Source organism: Mus caroli, unplaced genomic scaffold (genome assembly GCF_978045245.1).
Source record: "Mus caroli unplaced genomic scaffold, Mus_caroli_1 scaffold_15, whole genome shotgun sequence".
Lineage (NCBI taxonomy): Eukaryota > Metazoa > Chordata > Mammalia > Rodentia > Muridae > Mus > Mus caroli.
In genome coordinates, this window is record NW_028227270.1 from 50,837,720 (window position 1) to 50,856,799 (window position 19,080).

The 19,080-nt window shown below is 43.1% G+C and overlaps 1 protein-coding gene across 6 annotated transcripts in view; it reads left to right on the forward strand.

Annotated features, from left to right (window-relative positions):
- The first annotated feature begins 214 nt into the window (after positions 1-214).
- Positions 215-19,080, forward strand: part of Ice1 (interactor of little elongation complex ELL subunit 1) — a 55,332-nt gene continuing 36,466 nt past the window's right edge. For all 6 annotated transcript variants that reach the window (XR_015045401.1, XR_015045402.1, XM_085830969.1 and 3 more), the window contains exons 1-6: positions 215-500; positions 13,559-13,617; positions 14,066-14,100; positions 16,391-16,409; positions 17,079-17,190; positions 18,780-18,856. Coding sequence is in view for 4 of the 6 variants with exons in the window: in XM_085830969.1 (XP_085687095.1) it covers positions 420-500; positions 13,559-13,617; positions 14,066-14,100; positions 16,391-16,409; positions 17,079-17,190; positions 18,780-18,856 (383 nt within the window). In the remaining 2 variants the exon portion in view is untranslated. The remainder of the gene's footprint in view (positions 501-13,558; positions 13,618-14,065; positions 14,101-16,390; positions 16,410-17,078; positions 17,191-18,779; positions 18,857-19,080) is intronic.

The following is a 19,080-nucleotide window of genomic DNA, read 5'->3' on the forward strand; positions in this document are numbered from 1 at the left end:
TACACAGGGCCTGTAATGAGGCAGCTGACGGATGCACAGACAGTTCGTGAAGGCAGGCCCTGGCTCTTGTTCATCTCTTCCAAGATGTGTCCTAAGGCTTTGCTTTTTGTGCGACCACGCTTCGTTCTGGCATTTTGATCAGGCGGATCTGCGGGCAGCCCCGACGGGGGGCGGGGCCGGGTGGGGCGGGGACCTCGTGTGCTGTCGTCGCTTTGGGCCCTCCGGGCTGCGCCGCTCTCAAGTGCTCTGGGCTGCTTCGCTGGTCTGAGCCCTAGGCCGGCTCCACGGGGACCTTGGCGCACGCATGGACCTGCCCGCGCCCGGCGGGAAGCGGCCAGGCTGGCGGTGGCTGGGGCGGCGGAGCAGGGCCGAGGCAGCGGGTCCCTGAGCGCGCGCCCTGCAGGCCGGGCCGCAGCACCATGATGCCCGGCGAGACGCACCCGGCTGCGCCCGGGCCAGCCGACCTCGCGCGGTGTCAGGGCTGCGCCTCCCTGCAGCAGGTACGCAGGATCCCTGGCCGACCCTTTTGCGCCGTTTTGGGGGCGGGTGCCGGTGCTTTGTTTAATCACGGACGGCAGAATTGGTTCTGCTGCTGCGATGCGGGCGGCGGACAGAGTGAGCGTGCTCTTCAGGACTCCTCGTCTTCCCGAATCAGGGTCTGCAGGGCCGAGTTTGGTTGGTGGGTGACGCTGTCTAAGCGCGGAGGGAATCTTCCTCTCTGCGATGAAGGCTTCCTCGCACTCCTAATTATTTGTTGCCTGAAGGCAAGGGTTTTATGTTTTATGTTGCGTGCCCAGGTCGCTAGACTTCCAAGATTCCGGAACTGCATTTCAGCTTACACGTATCTATTAATATACTGCCAAGCTTAGCTTTTGTTAAGTAGCATGTTAGTTGTCTGATTAAAATAGTCCAATAAACATATGTGGGTCTAGGTAGTTTGTTACAGTGTCATGTCCTGTCCTTAACAATGAATCTAGGTTTTACTGATGCAATAGAAATAGTCCCTAATGCTCAGTGCTGGAGACTCTCACAGCTTTCTGTCTTAGAGTTCCATTCACCTATTGTCAGTGGCAAAACGGAACTTGCCCTTGCTCCGGTTCAGTTCATCCTCAGTCTACCCAGTGTTCTAAGCACTGTTCACATTCTGGTAAACCAACTGGACACGGATAAGATGAACGTGCGCAAGTACGACTGACTCGACAGGATTATAGATGTTGGGAAGAAAATAATGGAAGATGTCGGGGGGGGGGGTCTGGTGAGGTGGTGTTGAAGCAGTGGGAGTTGGTAATGTTGAAAAGTAGCTCTGGAGATCGGTTTTAACAAGTGGGACGGTTTCTTGATGTTTGATGAGCAAAGCCTGTTTAAGCCTCCTGGTTGGTGAGATGAGATAAGGGATGCAGACTAGCTAGGTACCTGTGGAAGTTTGATTTTTATTGTAAAGTGCAATGTCTCTGCACCGATTCATATGTTCTAGTTGTTTGGAGAATAGGAAATGGTTTGGCACTCTCATATAGAGAAGATGGAGAGTCAAGCCATGTTGTAGCTAGGCCACATCGTGTAGGCATCTTATAACCCTCCCCTCCCTTTAAAAGATTCTGAATGGAATGCTTCTTTAATGGACCATATTTGTGTTTTGAGCCTATTTACTCAAAATTTTTTGATCCCCTGCTAGTTTATAACAATGTACGTAAAGAGAAGAGGAAAGTTATATTAGAAGCAAGGTATTGGTAACAAACAGAGGCAAAAATAGGAGGGGAGAGTGGGTAAGAACCAGGCTTTTTGGCTGCTGAGATTTTTCTGGTCTTTGGAAAAATCATATTTGAACAAGGTTATAGGAGAGTGAGTTCTGTTGATTTCTTTGAAGCCCGACATCCTAGTGGATGCCTCAAGGCCTGGGGTAGTTGCTTTCCTGGTGTGCTTGAGAAGACCTGTGAGGCCACGGCAGACTGAAGATTTAGGATTTGCAGAGGTCAGAAGAGCCAGAAGAGCCCTGGTTGTGTGGTTCTCACACACACACACACACACCCACACCGTTGTATGGGTTTGGGCTTCTCTGGATGAGGTGTTGATGAATCATTGCAGGTATTTGCACAAACAGCTATGTGACCCATTCTTCTTAGCCCTCTGGAGAGCTGCATTCACACACTGCTCACCAGGAGTCCCTGTCCTGTTGAGTGAGCAGTGCCATTGATTTCTTTAGGTTGCTTAGGCCAGAAACTGGTAACTGTCCTGATGCCTCCCTTCTTTGACAGCCTGCATCCAGGCGTTTGCTGGGTCTCTTGTTCCCACGGCCTGGAAGCTGCTGCCTTTGCTTCCCAAGGACACCTCTGTCCCTCCTCCAGGTCACACTTTGGGGAACAGTGAATAAAGGAGAGGTTCCTTTAGCTCTGTATAGGCCTGGTCTGTAAACCTTCTCCCTTAAGAGGCAAGATCATAAATAACTGTGCTTTGGTAAGTTGTTCACACCTGCTCACTTGCCACTGAGGTGTGAAAGCAGCCACAGACAAGGGTGAAAGAGCCCCGGGGCTGTGCTCCCACCAAGAGGAGGGTTGCTTCTGAAAAGGCTTTCCAGGCAGTAGTGTTTCAGAGCTAGCTTGAGTTCTGTATTTAATTTGCAAAGTGAGTCTGGCAAGATGGGTCCCTTGCAGATTGTAGAACATCTTAGGAGGCTCTGTGCTTATTTCCTGTATGTTGAGAGATGGAAGATGCTTTTTTTTTCTATTAATGTAACCAAAGCAAAGTGTGTAGTAAAAGCTTAAAAGTCACAGGTGGAAGGCACAAGATGAATTGATGAATGGGAGCTGTGTTTGATAAAAGGTAAACTATCTCACTAATGTGATCTAGTGAGTATTAAGGGAGGAGTTCGGCAAAGCTCTAGGGGACAGAATGATAGCAGGAAAAGCCCTGAGTGTGAGAAGCAGAGCAGGGTGAAGTGATTGAACGGTTCTCAGGTCCAGGATGTGGAGGATACCAGGATTTCAGCCCTTGAGTAACCACATGAAGTGTGGTGGAGAAGGAAAGGAAGCTGAGGTGGAAAGATTGTTGGAAATGTGGGGCTTTAAAACATTAGATTGGGGTGGTTTAGCTATTTTTTCAGATGTTTGTGAAGTATATTTGGGATGTCCTAATGTACTTCCAAGGGACTGGAAGCCAGTTTTAGGTTTCTGTGGGCTTGGAGTTGATAATAAGAATCTTTTTCTGGTGGAGGGGTTAGGTAGTATTTTCAGTCACTTGAACTCTGACAACCTTTAGCTTCTGTAGAGAATCTGTCAGCTGGGTCTGAGCCCTTGGATAAGAAAGCATGGAATGGGGAGGAGTAGAAGAGATAAGAAGACTTACACAGAAACTAGGTTGCTTGCCTGTGGGGAGGAGAACGATGACTGGACATCACCACAGCAAGTGTTTGCTGTGTGTAGCTTAAACTTCTCTGGAGAGAAATAGCAGGAGAAGCCATTGATACTTCTCACTCCTCAGAAGAAGTCCACATAGTCTTTCCCTCAGTTGCACCCGCTCTGATGCTGGGCCTTCATTCTGACTTGGAGTCTTAGGGGAGAGGGGCCGGGTTCTGAACTGAAAAGTCCTTTGCTTGCAGAACACCTTGCTGTCGGAGGCCCCTGTTTTCTTTAGAATGGAATACACAGTTGCCTTTTTATCTGCCCTGTCAGGTATCTAAAGGCAGCTGTGCTTCCCAGCATCTTAAGTATCTTTTGATAGTTTCACAGAGCACTCTTGACCTTTGGGTTGTACTAATTTGTTACTGATCTGTAGCCCAGCAGCCACATATTCTAGAACCTCAGTAGTCATAAAAACCATTGCTGGCCTGAGTCTCTTGGTGCTATGTAAATTAGGCAAGCATTGAGTTGTGCAGTTTTAGATTAAAGCCAAGGGAATGGTTGTCAAAGGCACTTTCCTTTTGGAGAACATTTGAGACTCTGCACTTTGCATTAGAGTTGGTCAGCATGTAATGGCTGCAGATAGTCCCCAGAACAGGAAACTGGTCAGAAGTATTTCATTTAAAGGATCCTCAACTTACAAAGAAGCTCCAGGAGCTTAAATGGTGAATGCTGAGAGAACATAGTTGTTAGACAGCTGCAGAGACCCCTTTCCTAACCCGGAGCACCCCTCCCTTTCCTAGAACTGTTGAACAGTTGACCCCCACCTGCACACAGGACCCAGAAGGCCCCCCACCTCTCGTATTCTCAGATGCTGATCTCACGATTCAGGAAGTTCAGTTCCAAACAACATAAATAAACCTGGATCAGAAGACGAGAAAAAATTGTTCAATTAGGAACACTGCAGTGTCCAACTGTCAGTACTAGGTTGATATTGATGGGCACACAGGCCTTGGGAGTACTGCAGAAGGAGCTGAAACAGGTAACTTGGGAGGGTATAGTATACTTCTCTAGCACAGTGGTCTTTAAGCTTCCTAATGCTGTGACCCTTTAATACAGTTCCTTATGTTGCAGTGATCCCAACCATAAAACGATTTTCTTTGCTACTCCATAGAAGTAATTTTGCTACTGTTACGAATCGTAATTTAAAAATCCACGTTTTACGATAATTTTAGGTGACCCCTGTGAATAGGTCATTTGACCCCCAAAGGGGTCTCCACTCCGAGGTTGAGAACCATTGCTCTAGGATGTTAAGGCTTGTGGTTTTAAGTTTTTATTTCCTGTTTGTGTCTCTAAGGCAGTTCTATGTGACTAGTGTTGAGAGAGAATGTATCTAATGTTCTATTAAGAGAATGCAGCCTTGCCCGTATCATCTTCCCCCAAAACACACTTTAATTGTGTAAATTATGTGGATAAAAGTAATGAATGAGTTTTATAATGAAAATTAGTAAATTTGTTACTTGATTTTAGTTGCAGACATTTAGTCTAGATTTGTAATCTTGGAATTTGAGGGTGGTGCACTAATATTGCTCTTGTCTCTGCCTCTCACTGCCGTTCTCGGGGTGCAGGACGTCGGTTAGTGAGGTGGAGATTGGCGTCACAGGTTAACTCAGTTATGCTCTGATGTACATCATGACCTTTGCATTCATCCATTGTTTTTCCTTTGCCCTAATTTATATATATTAAAGGCAGTATTATGTAGCTGGCCTAGGCTACTCAGCAACTCACCGTGTAGTTGGATTTTGCTTCTAAACCTACCACCACCTCCCAGTGCTGGGCTCACAACCATACACTATTATGCCTGGTTTCGTAGCTGGATTCTAGTTGTAGTTTTCCTTGTTGTATGATAAAACACTTAGCAAAATCAGGATAAGGAACATTTGTTTTGGTTCATGGTTTGAGGGGATACAGTCCCTGGGGGGAGCGGTGTCTCACTGCACCAGCATCAGGACCCTGGGAGGCAAGTGCTGTTGTTCAGCTTGCTGAGAGGATCCTTAGTTACCCTATCTCCACCCCTCTGAAATCCTATTTCTGTCCCATGGGTGGCCTCTTGTTGGGAGCAGGCTTCTGGCTGAATGTTGAAGACACACTTCTGTCACATAATGGAAAACTGAAGAGGCTTGACACTGTATCTTTCTGTCTTTCCCATGTGGTTTGTCCAGAGTGCGTATTACTGGGCCTAAGACCATTTCCTCTGACACCAAAATTTATTAACTCTTTCTTTTCTTTGACCTCTGATTTTGCTTTCTTTTCTGAGACCTTTTTTTGAGTTCTGTGGTAGAACTTTTGAGTCTATAATTAAACTCTTTTGTAATTTAGCTATAACTTAATTCATGTAAAATGTATCCCCTTAATGTGTGCAGTTAGTCAGTGATTTATACATCTAGCAGTATAGTGGTCACCCACTCATTCTGAAACCTTTCCCAGCCAGCAGTCATCCCAGCCACGGCCTCACTCTGTTTTCGGCCAAGTCCTCACCCGTGGGCTTGCTTATTATGGACAGTTGTAGGAATGGTTTAGTATACAGGGTCTGCTGTGTCATTTGGGGGTTCATCTGGTAGTAGCATTGCTTCATTGCTTTTCATTGTCAGTACTTGGTGGCTTAGCCATTCATCCTTTAATGATCATTAAGCTTATGTTTCTGTTTGTAGTGTAATGAGTGCTGTTGTAAATATTGCTGAGGAGCCTGCCATGGGCATATGTCTTCTATTCTTCTGATTGTATGCCCAGGAGTGTAATGCTTAGTCCTGTGGCAAAAGCCATCAATTGTAATTGGGAATCAGTTTTCTCATCCCTGTCAGCACTGGCTGCCCCTTTCTTTTACAGGCACCCTAGTAGATATTCCTGTGTCTAATATTCTCAGTGCTCTCTGTGTCCCTTTAACCACAGTATGGCTTCTCCAGTGTGCCATTCTTTCTGTCAATGTGCCTTTGAGGTTTTCTCCTCTGCTCGTCTGCTTTTGTTCACTTGATGTCTAGCTTTAGTCTCCCTTTTTCCATTCATTTTAGCTCAGGTTTGGAAGTCCTTGGTGATTCATTAAGAGCTGGGGAGGGGGCTGTGGTGCCTCCTAACTGAGTGTGTTGTGCAGGGCCTTTTGGACTGTTATATGATTTTGTGGCCCAGGCTTTTACTGATGAAGAGCTGGTGCCAGCATTTGGATCTTACCCAATCCTCCCTAGAAGACAAAGGACTGGCATGAAAGGAAGGATCCTTCTTAGATGAGTTTGCTCAGGTGCCCTCACCCCATGCCTTGGGTCACCATGGGTCAACACTCATGGGAAGACTGACTTCCTGCTGAATGGCTTTCCCTCACAGTGGGGGCTGGAGCGGACACCCAAACACAGCAGCAGAAGGGCAGTAGTGCCATGGGGCCTCTGGGTGCTCCAGCTCTGCAGTGCCACCATTGGCACTCTTGAATATTTACTTCCTGCAGTTTGTTATACAGACTTTTGCATCTATTTGTAAGTGGCATTTTTATAAAATGAACAAGTTACAGACATCAAATACAAATTAGTTTTATTTCTTCATATGTATAAGACACATTTAAGAAACAACAAAGATGGTATTTCTTCAGGACATAGAAACTGACGTGGTTTGGGGAGCATCTAAGGAGGCCTCTTACACGGGTAATCACATGGGGATAGAGATGCAGGTGTGCCCCTTAGATCCCTGCAGTACTATTGAGTTTGGAGTAGTAGGTGAGAAGTACATCTTTGCTATCTTACATTGCATTCTTTTTTATTTTATTTTTTTTAAACTAGTAATACTTATTTTAAAATATATTACTCAGTATTGACATTTAAGTCATCAAAATACTTTAAAAATTTTTTATTAGATATTTTCTTTATTTACATTTTAAATGTTATCCCCTTTCCTGGTTTCCCCTCCAAAAACCCCCTAGCCCCTCCCCCTCCTTCTGCTCACCAACCCACCCACTCCTGCTTCCTGGCCCTGGCATTCCCCTACAGTGGGGCATAGAACCTTCACAGGACCAAAGGCCTTTCCTCCCATTGATGACTGACTAGGCCATCCTCTGCTACATACGCAGCTTGAGCCATGAGTTTTCTTTGGTTGGTGGTTTAGTCACAGGGAGCTCTAAGGGGTACTGGTTGGTTCATATTGTTGTTCCTCCTGTGGAGCTGCAAACCCCATTCAGCTCCTTGGGTACTTTCTCTAGCTCCTGCATTGAGGACCCTGTGTTCAGTCCAATTGATGGCTGTGAGCATCCACTTCTGTATTAGTCAGGCACTTTCAGAGCCTCTCAGGAGACAGCTATATCAGACTCCTGTCAGCAAGCACTTATTTGCATTCACAATAGTGTCAGGGTTTGGTGGTTGTATATGGGATGGGTCCCGGGTGGGGCAATCTCTGGATGGTCATTCCTTCAGTCTCTGCTCCACGCTTTGTAACTCCTTCCATGGGTAGTTTATTCCCCCTTCTAAGAAGGATCGAAGTATCCACACTTTGATCTTCCTTATTCGTGAGTTTCATGTGGTTTGCAAATTGTATCTTAGGTATTCTGAGTTTCTAGGCTAATATCCACTTATCAGTGAGTTCATATTATGTGTGTTCTTTTGTTATTGGGTTACCTCACTCAGGATGATATCCTCCAGATCCATCCATTTCTCTAAAAATTTCATAAATTCATTGTTTTTAATAGCTGTGTTGTACTCCATTGTGTAAATGTACCATATTTTCTGTATCTATTCCTATGTTGAGGGACATCTGGGTTTTTTCGAGCTTCTGGCTATTATAAATAAGGCTGCTATAAACATAGTGGAGCATGTGTCCTTTTTATGTGTTAGAGCATCTTCTGGATTATATGCCCAGGAGTGGTATTGCTGGGTCCTCCTGTAGTATAATAGTTAAATGCCTCTTAAATATACATGATATCTTCTGAAGCTAAAATTAATATGCACTCAACAAGTTTTTAAAATCTATTTGGAACGCTAAACAAGATAGAAGTAGGCAAAAAGTTTCTTATGAAGTCCTCTATGAAAGGAAATGGTGAAAAGTTCCTGATTAGACAGAAACTGTTTCATCTCCAAGGAAGAATACGCAGTGTAACTGTGGTTTCATGGAATGAATTGGATAGTGTTCTTTCTGTTTCTATTTTGTGGAATAATTTGAAGAGTATTGGTATTAGGTCTCCTTTGAAGGTCTGATAGAATTCTGCACTAAACCATTCTCATCCTAGGCTCTTTCTGGTTGGGAGACTTTTAATGACTGCTTCTATTTCTTTAGGGGTTATGGGACTGTGTAGATGGTTTATCTGATCCCGATTTAATTTTGGTTTTTGGTATCTGTCTACACAGATACCCCCTTTCTAAAAAGGGGGAACAAAATATCCATGGAAGGAGTTACAGAGACAAAGTGTGGAGCAGAGACTGAAGGACTGACCATCCAGAAATTGCCCTACCTGGGGGTCAGAATACCAAAATAATGAAATAATTGTTTATTTCATCCAGATTTTTCAGTTTTGATGAATATAGGCTTTTGTAGTAGGATCTGATGATTTTTTTTTTTTTTAATTTCCTCAGTTTCTGTTGTTACATCTCCCTTTTCATTTCTGATTTTGTTAATTTGGATACTGTCTCTGTGCACTCTGGTTAGTCTGGCTAAGGGTTTTTCTATCTTGTTGATTTTCTCAAAGAACCAACTCCTGGTTTTGTTGGTTCTTTTTGTTTCTACTTAGTTGATTTCAGCCCTGAGTTTGGTTATTTCCTGCTGTCTACTTGGGTAGTATTTGCGTCGTCGTCTTTTTTTTTTTTTTTGCTTCTTGGGTAGTATTTCCTCTTGGGTGTATTTGCTTCTTTTTGTTTTAGTGCTTTCAGGCATGCTGTTAAGCTGGTAGTATATGCTCTCTCCAATTTCTTTATGGAGGCACTCAGAGCTAAGTTTTCTTCTTAGCACTGCTATACCCATAAGTTTGGGTGTGTTATGGCTTCATTTTCATTACATTCTAAAAAGTCTTTAATTTCTTTATTTTTTCCTTGACCAAGTTATCATTTAGTAGGGCATTGTTCAACTTCTACATGTATGTGGGCTTTCTGTTGTTTTTGTTGCTATTGAAGACCAGCCTTAGTCTGTGGTGATCTGGTAGGATACATAGGATTATTTCAATCTTTTTGTATCTGTTGAGGCCTGTTTTGTGACCAATTATATGGTCAGTTTTGGAGAAGGTACCATGAGGTACTGAGAAGAATATATATTCTTTTGTTTTAGGATGAAATATTCTATAGGTATCTGTTAAATCTATTTGGTCCATAACTTCTGTTAGTTTCAATGTGTCTCTGTTTAGTTTCTGTTTCAATGATCTGTCCATTGATGAGAGTGGGGTTTTGAAGTCACCCATTATTAATGTGTGAGATGCAATATGTGCTTTGAGCTTTAGTAGTTTCTTTTATGAATGTGGGCGCCCTTACATTTGGAGCCTAGATGTTCAGAATTGAGAGTTGTTCTTGGTAGATTTTTCCTTTGATTATTATGAAGTGTCCTTCCTTATCCTTTTGATAACTTTTGCTTGAAAGTTGATTTTATTCAATATTAGAATGGCTACTCCACCTTGTTTCTTGGGACCATTTGATTGGAAATTGTTTTCCAGACCTTTACTCTGAGTTACTGTCTGTCTTTGACACTGAGGTGTATTTCCTATATGCAGCAAAATGCTAGGTCGTATCCAGTCTGTTATTGTATGCCTTTTTATTGGGGAATTGAGTCCATTGCTGTTAAGAGATATTAAGAAAAAGTGGTTGTTGCTTCATGTTATTTTTATTTTTGTGTAGCTATCTTCTTTTGGGTTTGTTGAAAGATTACTTTCTTGCTTTTTAGAGGGCGTAGTTTCCCTCCTGTGTTGGTGTTTTCCATCTATTATCCTTTGTAGAACTAGATTTGTGGAAAGATATTGTGTAAGTTTGATTTTGTCATGGAATATCTTGGTTTCTTCATCTATGTTAATTGAGAGTTTTGCTGGATATAGTAGCCTGGGCTGGCATTTGTGTTTTCTTGGGGTCTGTATGACATCTGCCCAGGATCTTCTAGCTTTTATAGTCTCTGATGAGAAGTCTGCTGTAATTCAGATAGGTCTGCTTTTATATGTTACTTGGCCTTTTTCCCTTACTGCTTTTAATATTCTTTCTTTGCTTTGTGCATTTGGTGTCTTGACTATTACGTGACAGAAGGAATTTCTTTTCTGGTTCAAATATATTTGGAGTTCAGTAGGCTTCTTGTATGTTTATGTGCATCTCTTTCTTTAGGTTAGGGAAGTTTTCTTCTATAATTTTGTTGAAGGTATTGATTGGCCCTTTAAGTTGGGAATCTTCACTCTCTTCTATACCTATTATCCTTAGATTTGGTCTTCTCATTGTGTCCTGGGTTTCCTGGATGTTTTGGGTTAGGATCTTTTTGCTTTTTGCATTTTCTTTGACTGTTGGGTCAAATGTTTTCTATGGTATCTTCTGCACCTGAGATTCTCTCTTCTATCTCTTGTATTCTGTTGGTGCTTCTTGTATCTGTGACTCCTGATCTGTTTTCTAGGTTTTCAATCTCCAGGGTTGTCTTCCTTTGTGATTTTTTTTTTATTGTTTCTATTTCCATTTTTAGATCCTAGATGGTTTTATTCTGTCCTTTCACCTGTTTGGTTGTGTTTTTCTGTAATACTTTTCGTGATTTTTGTGTTTCCATAAGGGCTTCTAGCTGTTTACCTGTGTTCTCCTGTATTTTTAAAAGGGAGTTATTTATGTCCTCCTTAAAGTTCTCCATCATCATCATCATGAGATGTGACTTTGAATCAGATTCTTGCTTTTCTGGTGTGTTGTCTCTCGCCATCTGGTTATCTCTGGTGTTAGCTGGTCTTGCTGCCTCTTACTGTGGCTTGTCCCTCCTGCACTGTGTCATTACTCCTGGGAGACCAGTTCTCTTTGGGAGGAATTTGGGTATGGAGAGCTGTGGCACAGGGTCAGCTCCAGGGTGCAGATGGAAACAAAAAGGATCCTGTCCCTGGCTGTTCCTTGGTTCCTGTGTCCTGATGGCTCAAGGCGAGTCCCTCTTGGGCCAGGAATTTGAGAAGTGTTGGTCTTAACCTGTACTCACAGGTGTGTCCTGACAGTATTTGGGTATGGAGCACTGTGGCACAGGATCAGCTCCTAGTGCTGACAGAAACCTACCCATGTTGCATTCTTTTAAAGCGATGAAGGTCAATCAGATTCCTCATCCGAGTTGATTTCCTTCTGCTGATGCACTTGCCTTCTTGGAATTGATGAGCCAGGTTTGCTTTATGGTAAAGATTCTTCAGCTTTTATGTGTTCTGACTGCATCAAGGCTATTGGGTCGGGACTAAATTCATGGTGTTGAGTGCCATACAGAAATGTGAAATGTTGGTGCTGTGGATATATCAAGCATTGTGTGCTTTTCTGTGTTTTGACAGTGTTCAGGAGCCATCCTGAACCATGCATGATTGTAGTCTGTGTAGAAAGTATGTCATATATAATGAAAGGCTTAAATGTTGCAGCTGAGTGTGCTGGTACTGCGAAGAGTTCATTTGTTGTCATTTGATGTAAGTTTTGGGAGTCTGCATGCATAAGATATATCCTAAAAGAGTAACAGACATAAATATATAAAAAAGACCAGTGCTAGATGACATAAAATAAATCTCATTTTCATCTGATAAAGAATTTGCTAAGTTTGCTTCTGGAAACACAGCCTTAGCTCATACTCAGACATAGCTGCGTCAGTATTTAGCCATGTCTAGTTCCTGTATGAATGTCCTTGAATGATTATATAGCAAGCATGCATGTGTGTAGCATTTGCTGAAAGGCTGCTACCTATTAAATACTATAGTTTACAATACACCTTCAGCACCAAGCAAGTGTTATACCAGCAGCTTGTTAAGGAAGAATAGGGAATGCCCAGAAGTGACTGAGAAAACCTCTCATCCCTGAGGAGGGGTAGGATGAGGCTGGGGAGAGGGCTCTGCCAGGATTGGTGCTTTCTACACAAGCCTGGCAATCTGGACTCCATTCAGTGAGCCCATGTGAAGGTGAGAGAACCAATTCCACAAAGCTGACCCCTGACCTCCACACACACCACAGCACACTTGTACACACACAAATAAGTTAGTAAGTAAATGCTAATGGGAACTCCTGTAAGAGTATCTGAGGTCACAGCTGAGGTGAAGCTTCTCAAGCAAGGAAAGACTGAGCATGACCATGCTCCCTTCAGAAGAGAAGCGGGAAGGTGTGTGGGGAGTGTGAGTGTCGAGGACACACACTTTCCACGTGTATTCTAGCCTGGGCTTTTGTCAGCTGTAGCTGCTGTGTGCATGTTGCTGCAAAAAAAAAAAAAATATGGACATTGAATAGAAGAGTTAATGCTCCAGTCCGAATCCTCTGCATTGACTAGAGGCTGACCTGTGAGATAGGAAAGGTGGGAGCCCTGGTTGTAGACTTGTCGGTGTGAGATGCTGCAAAGCTACTCTGGTGTGTTTAAAACACTGATGTTACTCTGGAAGGTTTTACTGATTAGAGACTTGACATTTAAAGAACTCAGCTAAAGAAAAGAAAAATCTGTATTTTAATTGTTGGGAATGCCTGGATATTGTAATAAGAATGCTTTAATCTTCAGTTTCCTAACAGGATTTGGAACCAGCTTGTGACTGGTTCCTGCAGTGTAATATACACTTCTTACAAAATTACTTATACTTAATTGTGAAACCATTGTAATATTTGATCTCTGTCACATTATATTAACTTTTGTTATTTTGCTGTATTTTTCTGGCAGCTTCTATGTTTCTGCTAAGTAGTAGACAGACAGTGACTTATTTTTTTATTAGATATTTTCTTTATTTACATTTCAAGTTTTATCCCCTTTCCTCATTTCCCCTCCCAACCCTCCCATTTTATCCCCCCTCCACCTGCTCACTAACCCACCCACTCCCGCTCCTCAGTGACTTATTGCCACCCTCTGATCTCAGTGTGACAGAGCATGCAGTTCTTAACAAGGGTGGTGGGCACCAGGCTCCAGAGGAGTCACACAGTGCATGGGGAGGTTTGCCATTTCTGTTGAAGTGGTTCCTTAAACCAACTTTTATAATTATAAATTCTAGGACAGTTACATGTAATGAAATGCCATAGAAGCGTAAATAGCTGACTGTAGTTTTTTTCTTTCAGAACTTAAATGAATATGTTGAAGCATTAATTGCCTTGAAACAAAAAATTATTAATACAGAGTAAGTATATCTCTGTGTTGGAAGACCTCTTCCAGTCTCTCCAGCTGGCTGAAGTGGGTGGTGGTTTGGAGTCCACAGTAGACCCAATGTGTTGGCTAGGGCAGAAACCTTGATCCCCTTATTATAGGCCTTTATTATAAAATTATATTTGCCAAATTGGATTTTTAAAAGCTGTTTTCTCTCTAAAATTGTTCTGTTGGGTGCAAATTTCCTCACCATTTCATGCTACATTGTGAGATTTAACTATTTTAATATCCCTTGATAGTCTCATGTTTCAGATCAACAGCTCCTATGTAGTGCATTAAGGAATCAAGGTGATGTCAGCCCAGCATGCTTTTGTTTCTGGGGACCAAAGGGGAGGGGCCACCTAGAGTGATCTGAGCCATACCTCTTTGTGGTGTGCTCTCCCGTTGGCATGGGGGCCTAACTGCTCTTTTCTCCTTTGCAGTAACCTGCTGACGGAATATCAGAAGAAATGCGATGATATCCTTTCCTTCCCTTTGGATGGTAGCCCTGATTTATGTGTAATAACTCAAAGATAGGAGGGCCCCTCTTATCAATTACCTTTTAACGGGCAGTGTCTGCTGGCTTAATGGGAGCCCATCTCACAAACACAGCCAACAGAGGGGCTTTAGTATGGTAGCAATGCGTGTGTGGTGGGGATCCTAAACTGCAGTAGTCTAGCAGACTCTCTGTTTCTGTTGCTTCCTCTGTTATTAGGGTCCTTAGCTTTTTAATGAGTGGAAGCTCCTTGTGTATATGGGCATGACATCAGGATTGTTGCTGCATTGTGGTAGCTGCAGCAATGCTTGCTGATTGATATCGTTAACTGAGAACTCTGACATGTTAGGAAATTGATCCTGTTCCTATTAATGTGTATATCCGCAAGTTATATAGGTAATGCAATTTTATATCTGTGATACAATTCTCAGCTGAGACTCACAATGTTGGCTAAGCAAGGGTAGGTATCTTCAAGAAAAAGCTGGTTCTGCCTTGGTTTAAATCTCTCTCAAAAGAACATAACAACATTTCTTCCCCCAAAAATCAACATGTGTAGACCTGTAGAGATTGGGCTCTTCTCAGTGCTAGGGTTGATGTTGCTCTTGCAGAGGTCGAGTCCGTGGTCCCTGAAGCACTGTGACGCCACTTAGAATGATGGTCCCTACAGCACTCTTAGAAAACTGGCATAAACTTCTTGGTGATTACATTTGTAATTTCATGGTAAAGTAAGTGGTCTAATTTTCTAAAATTTCCCTGTCAAAATTTAAATAAAAATGAACAGTTGATTCTTTTTCTTAAAGATTTATTAGTTATGTGTCTCTGTGGGCTTGTGCACATGAGTGCAGTACCCATGCTGGTCAGAGAGGGCATCGAAACTTCTGAAACTGGAGTTACAGGTGCCTTTGAGCACCTCCAATAGGTGCTGGGATCTGAACTAGAAACTGCTTATTCTTAACCGCTGAGCCATATTGCTAACCCCAGTACAGGTCCTTTAAATAGATAAAGCCTGCAGTTGTTGTTTGAGATACAGAGGTTTATTTTGTGATGGGATATTTGGCATCAGCTACAGAAACTAATTTTAAAACCACTTTGGCATTAGCCCCAAGTATATATTTGTTACAGCTGAGAAGTGAAGCTCTCCTGCCTCTAGGCGCCAGTGTCCTAGGCTTAATGTAGCTCGACCCCTTGCCCTACCCTTCTGAAGAACCTGAGCGCATCCTCTGTGGCCGTAGTGAAGTGAGGAGAGTGAATGAATGTGTACTTCTTGACCTTGAGAAGTAATGTGGTCTCGAGCCCTTTGTGCATGCCTCAGTTTTGTCTGCAGGACTGTTCAGAGGTTCTGATGTATACAGAAATTAAAATATTTTTTATCAGCTTTATCAGTCTTAATTCTTGTCATTCTAATTAGTCTTTTATTTAAGGCTTTAGTACAGAAATAAATGCTTTGACTTGTGTTCTATCTTAGTCACAGTCCTATTGCTGAGGAGAGGCACCATGGCCAAGGCAACTCTTATAAAGAAAGCATTTAACTGGAGGCTTGCTTTCAAGGGTCAGTCTGTTATCATTATGATGGGAAGCATGATGGCAAAAAGTCAGACACCAGAGTAGGAGCAGAAAGCTACATTCTGATCTGCAGGTCGGTTGGTCGACTGATCGATTGGTCGATAGATAGATAGATAGATGGATGATAGAGACAGATAGACAGGTATATAGGTGCTTAGATTTGTGTGTGTATTTTTTTTTTTTCTTTTTCTTGAGACAGGGTTTCACTGTATAGCCCTGGCTGTCCTGGAACTCACTCTGTAGACCAGGCTGGCCTCGAACTCAGAAATCCGCCTGCCTCTGCCTCCCGAGTGCTGGAATTAAAGGTGATCGCCATCACGCCCGGCTGTATATCGATTTCTCTGTTGGGCCTAGTGTGAGCTTTTTGAAACCTCCAAGCCCATCCCAGTGACATACTTTCTCCAGCAAGCCACACCTGTTCCAGCAAGGCCACACCTCTTAATCCTTCTAGTCCTCAAATAGTGCAGCTCTCTGGTGACTAAGCATTCAAAAATATGAGCCTGTGGGAGCCATTGTTATTCACACCGCCCGCCACAGATTCATGCATTGGTAAATAGGGTTAACGCAGACTAGTACTGTTAGAGGCTGATGTGTGCTTATCCTGTAGAGCTGATGCTCTATCCTAGGTGTGCATGATTACCTTAAGCAGATTTATCTCCAAACAAACATCAGAAGACAAAGGTTCTGAGTTTTCCTTAACAAGTTTTACAGCTGCAGTTTGCAAGAAGGTGAGTTGCCTGGCTGAGTTCTGTAGCTGTGATAGATAGCAGCTGTGAATTCTTGGGTAGAGGTGGATGTGTGGCAGGCCAGAGACCTGTCTGGGGTTAAACTGCTATGGGTGCTTCCTTCCAAGCAGATTGCACTGTCCTATCAAATGGCTCAAGTATATATGGCAAAGGTTTCTCATTGCATCTCTATGATTTGCTTCTGTAATTGCTGACCACCATGTGAACTGAAGCTGAAGTTCTCCTATTAGTTTTGCATACACAATTACACTGTTCGATGCAATTTATCTTGTGTTGTTTATACCAAAATAAAACCACTAATCATTGCAGTGATGTTTTATGCTCTGACTACAGTTATCACTTAGAAGCTAACATGGGGTTATATATCAGATTGTAAGATGCTGTGCCACTTAATTGAAACAAATGGGGAAAAGATGAAGATTATAAGTGCCAGATGTTTGGCGCAGTGTCCTTAGATTCTCCCATGTACTGATGTCTGTTGGATTAGTATCTGTTGTTGGTTTTTGATACAGTTTCATTAAAACGTTTATGCCTAAAAGATAAAAAGTGGTCTAATCTTTAGCATGAGCAGGAAGAATGCATTTAAAGTTAGTGTTTGTTAGCATACTCTAGTTGTTTCTGTTTAGTGATGCCAACACTTTGCATTTTCAGAGAGAACAGCACACTGCATCACCAAGTGGAGCAGATGCTCCAGAAAATCTCCCCTCTGCAGAAGTGTCAAGAAGAATTGGGATCCTTGAAAGCTGAGCTGGAGGAGAAAAAGGTGTCCGTCCGAGCCTCTTTCCTTTGTAGGGATTGTCGTTTGTCAGGGTTAGCTGTGCACACACTGACGGGTTTGGGAGCATTTACATGTTGGCCGAGGATGTCAGAGCTAGTGGAAAGCCCTCTGGGTCTCCACTCTGAGCATCCTGCTCTGACTGATGCACGGCTTCACAGCAATTCATGGGACTCCTCCCAAGTGTTGAGAGGGTTACGCGTAAATTGTTGTGGCTTTTATGATCTCTGAGAAACCTTATTTTTTTAACTTAATTTTTATTCTTGATTTAAGTGGGGCATAACATAGACATGCAGAATTAGTAACAGGAGAATCATTGTGTGGCAGTGTGGGATCAGTTGGAGATCATTAGTTGTGCTGGTCTAACCTCAGCTCAGCACTCAGGACCTCTGCTCTAGAGCTCAAATGTCCTTGAGGACCTCTCGTGGATCTTGAGCCATTTAATTCGAATGGTCTTGGCAGCTTGGTTCAGTGTTATGGAAACCATGCACAATCCCTGTGGTTTCTCAGGGTCATGAGGTCCACAGAAAACAGCATTCATTCACAAGCTCCTACAGGTGAGTGTTTGGTCCTTTACCTGAGGGAGAAGATACTTTGACCTCTCACAGGCTTTTCTTCAAAGTTAGGTCTCTGAAAAAGTCAGCTCAAAATGCTCTAAATGCTTTCTTATGTGATTGTTAGTGTTTTTTACAGGAGTCCTAGTATTGTGCCCATGGAATTTGTAAACATCCGTAGCCTAGCAGGGTAGTCCAAGGGCAGGCAGGGTTATCCATGGTTATCCCACCCTGTGTCCTTGATGGCTCTTTTCAGAGAAGATAGCTGCTGCCTGTCACTCATCCTCGTGGTGTGGATTTAGCAGTGATGTGCAGGTGTACTCCATGAGGATAGACATCAGTGTCCGTTTTCTCTTCCACTTAGCTGCAGTGAAGGTTAATCACAGTGCTCTGGCTTATTTACTCTTGGCTGTGTAATAGCTTCAGTTTGTTCTCCAGGAAGTGTGAATCCTGGAGTCAGAGCTCAGTGGAGACCCTCAGAGTCATCCAGTGACCATGACTTTCAAGAGCAAGCCAGCCTGTCAAATCCATTCCATAAAGGGCTTGAGAAAGCTCATCTCTCTGAGCTCTTGTTGTCAGAAATGCCAAGTACAGACCACATGGACATAGTGTCTTCCCAGTCCACAGGGTCATCATGGCAGATGAGTCAATATTCATGTATTTTCCATTAATATTGATTACATTAATATTGATAAACTTGCTTTCCATTTCCTGACAATAATAATGTACCAATATTAGCTTCGATTCTGTTATTGTAGCTGCTGAGGTGAGCACATTAGCTTTTTGGTATTAGCAGTGGTGTGGATGGGAACTGAGTAGCTTTTGCTCTTCCATGCTGTCAGCTCTGTCTGGTGGGAACCTAGCCTACTCCTGGAGGTGCTGAGTGACTCCTGGGCCTTGCTGACAGTTCTGGCTGTGCACTTACTGTTGTGCTACAGAGAATTTAGCTTATGGTAAAACAAATGAGGAACATGGTTGGTAACTGCTTGGGGTGATCTTTCTGTTTCATGTTTTCCTTGTCAGAGTTCTCTGAAGCTGTATCAGGACACTCACCAGGAATATGCTCGTGTGAAAGAAGAATGCCTGAGAACTGATGCCCAGTAAGTGGCTTTCCTAAAACAGCTGTAAATAATGGTGCTTTCTCTTCCTCTTCCTCTTTCTCTTCCTCTTCCTCTTCCTCTCCCTCTCTCTCTTCCTCTTCTTCCTCCTCCTCCTCCTCTTCCTCCTCCACCCTCTTCTCCCCTCCCCTCCCCTCCCCTCCCCTCCCCTCCCCTCTCCTCTCCTCTCCTCTCCCCTAACCCCCAAAACCCTGTTTCTGTTCATT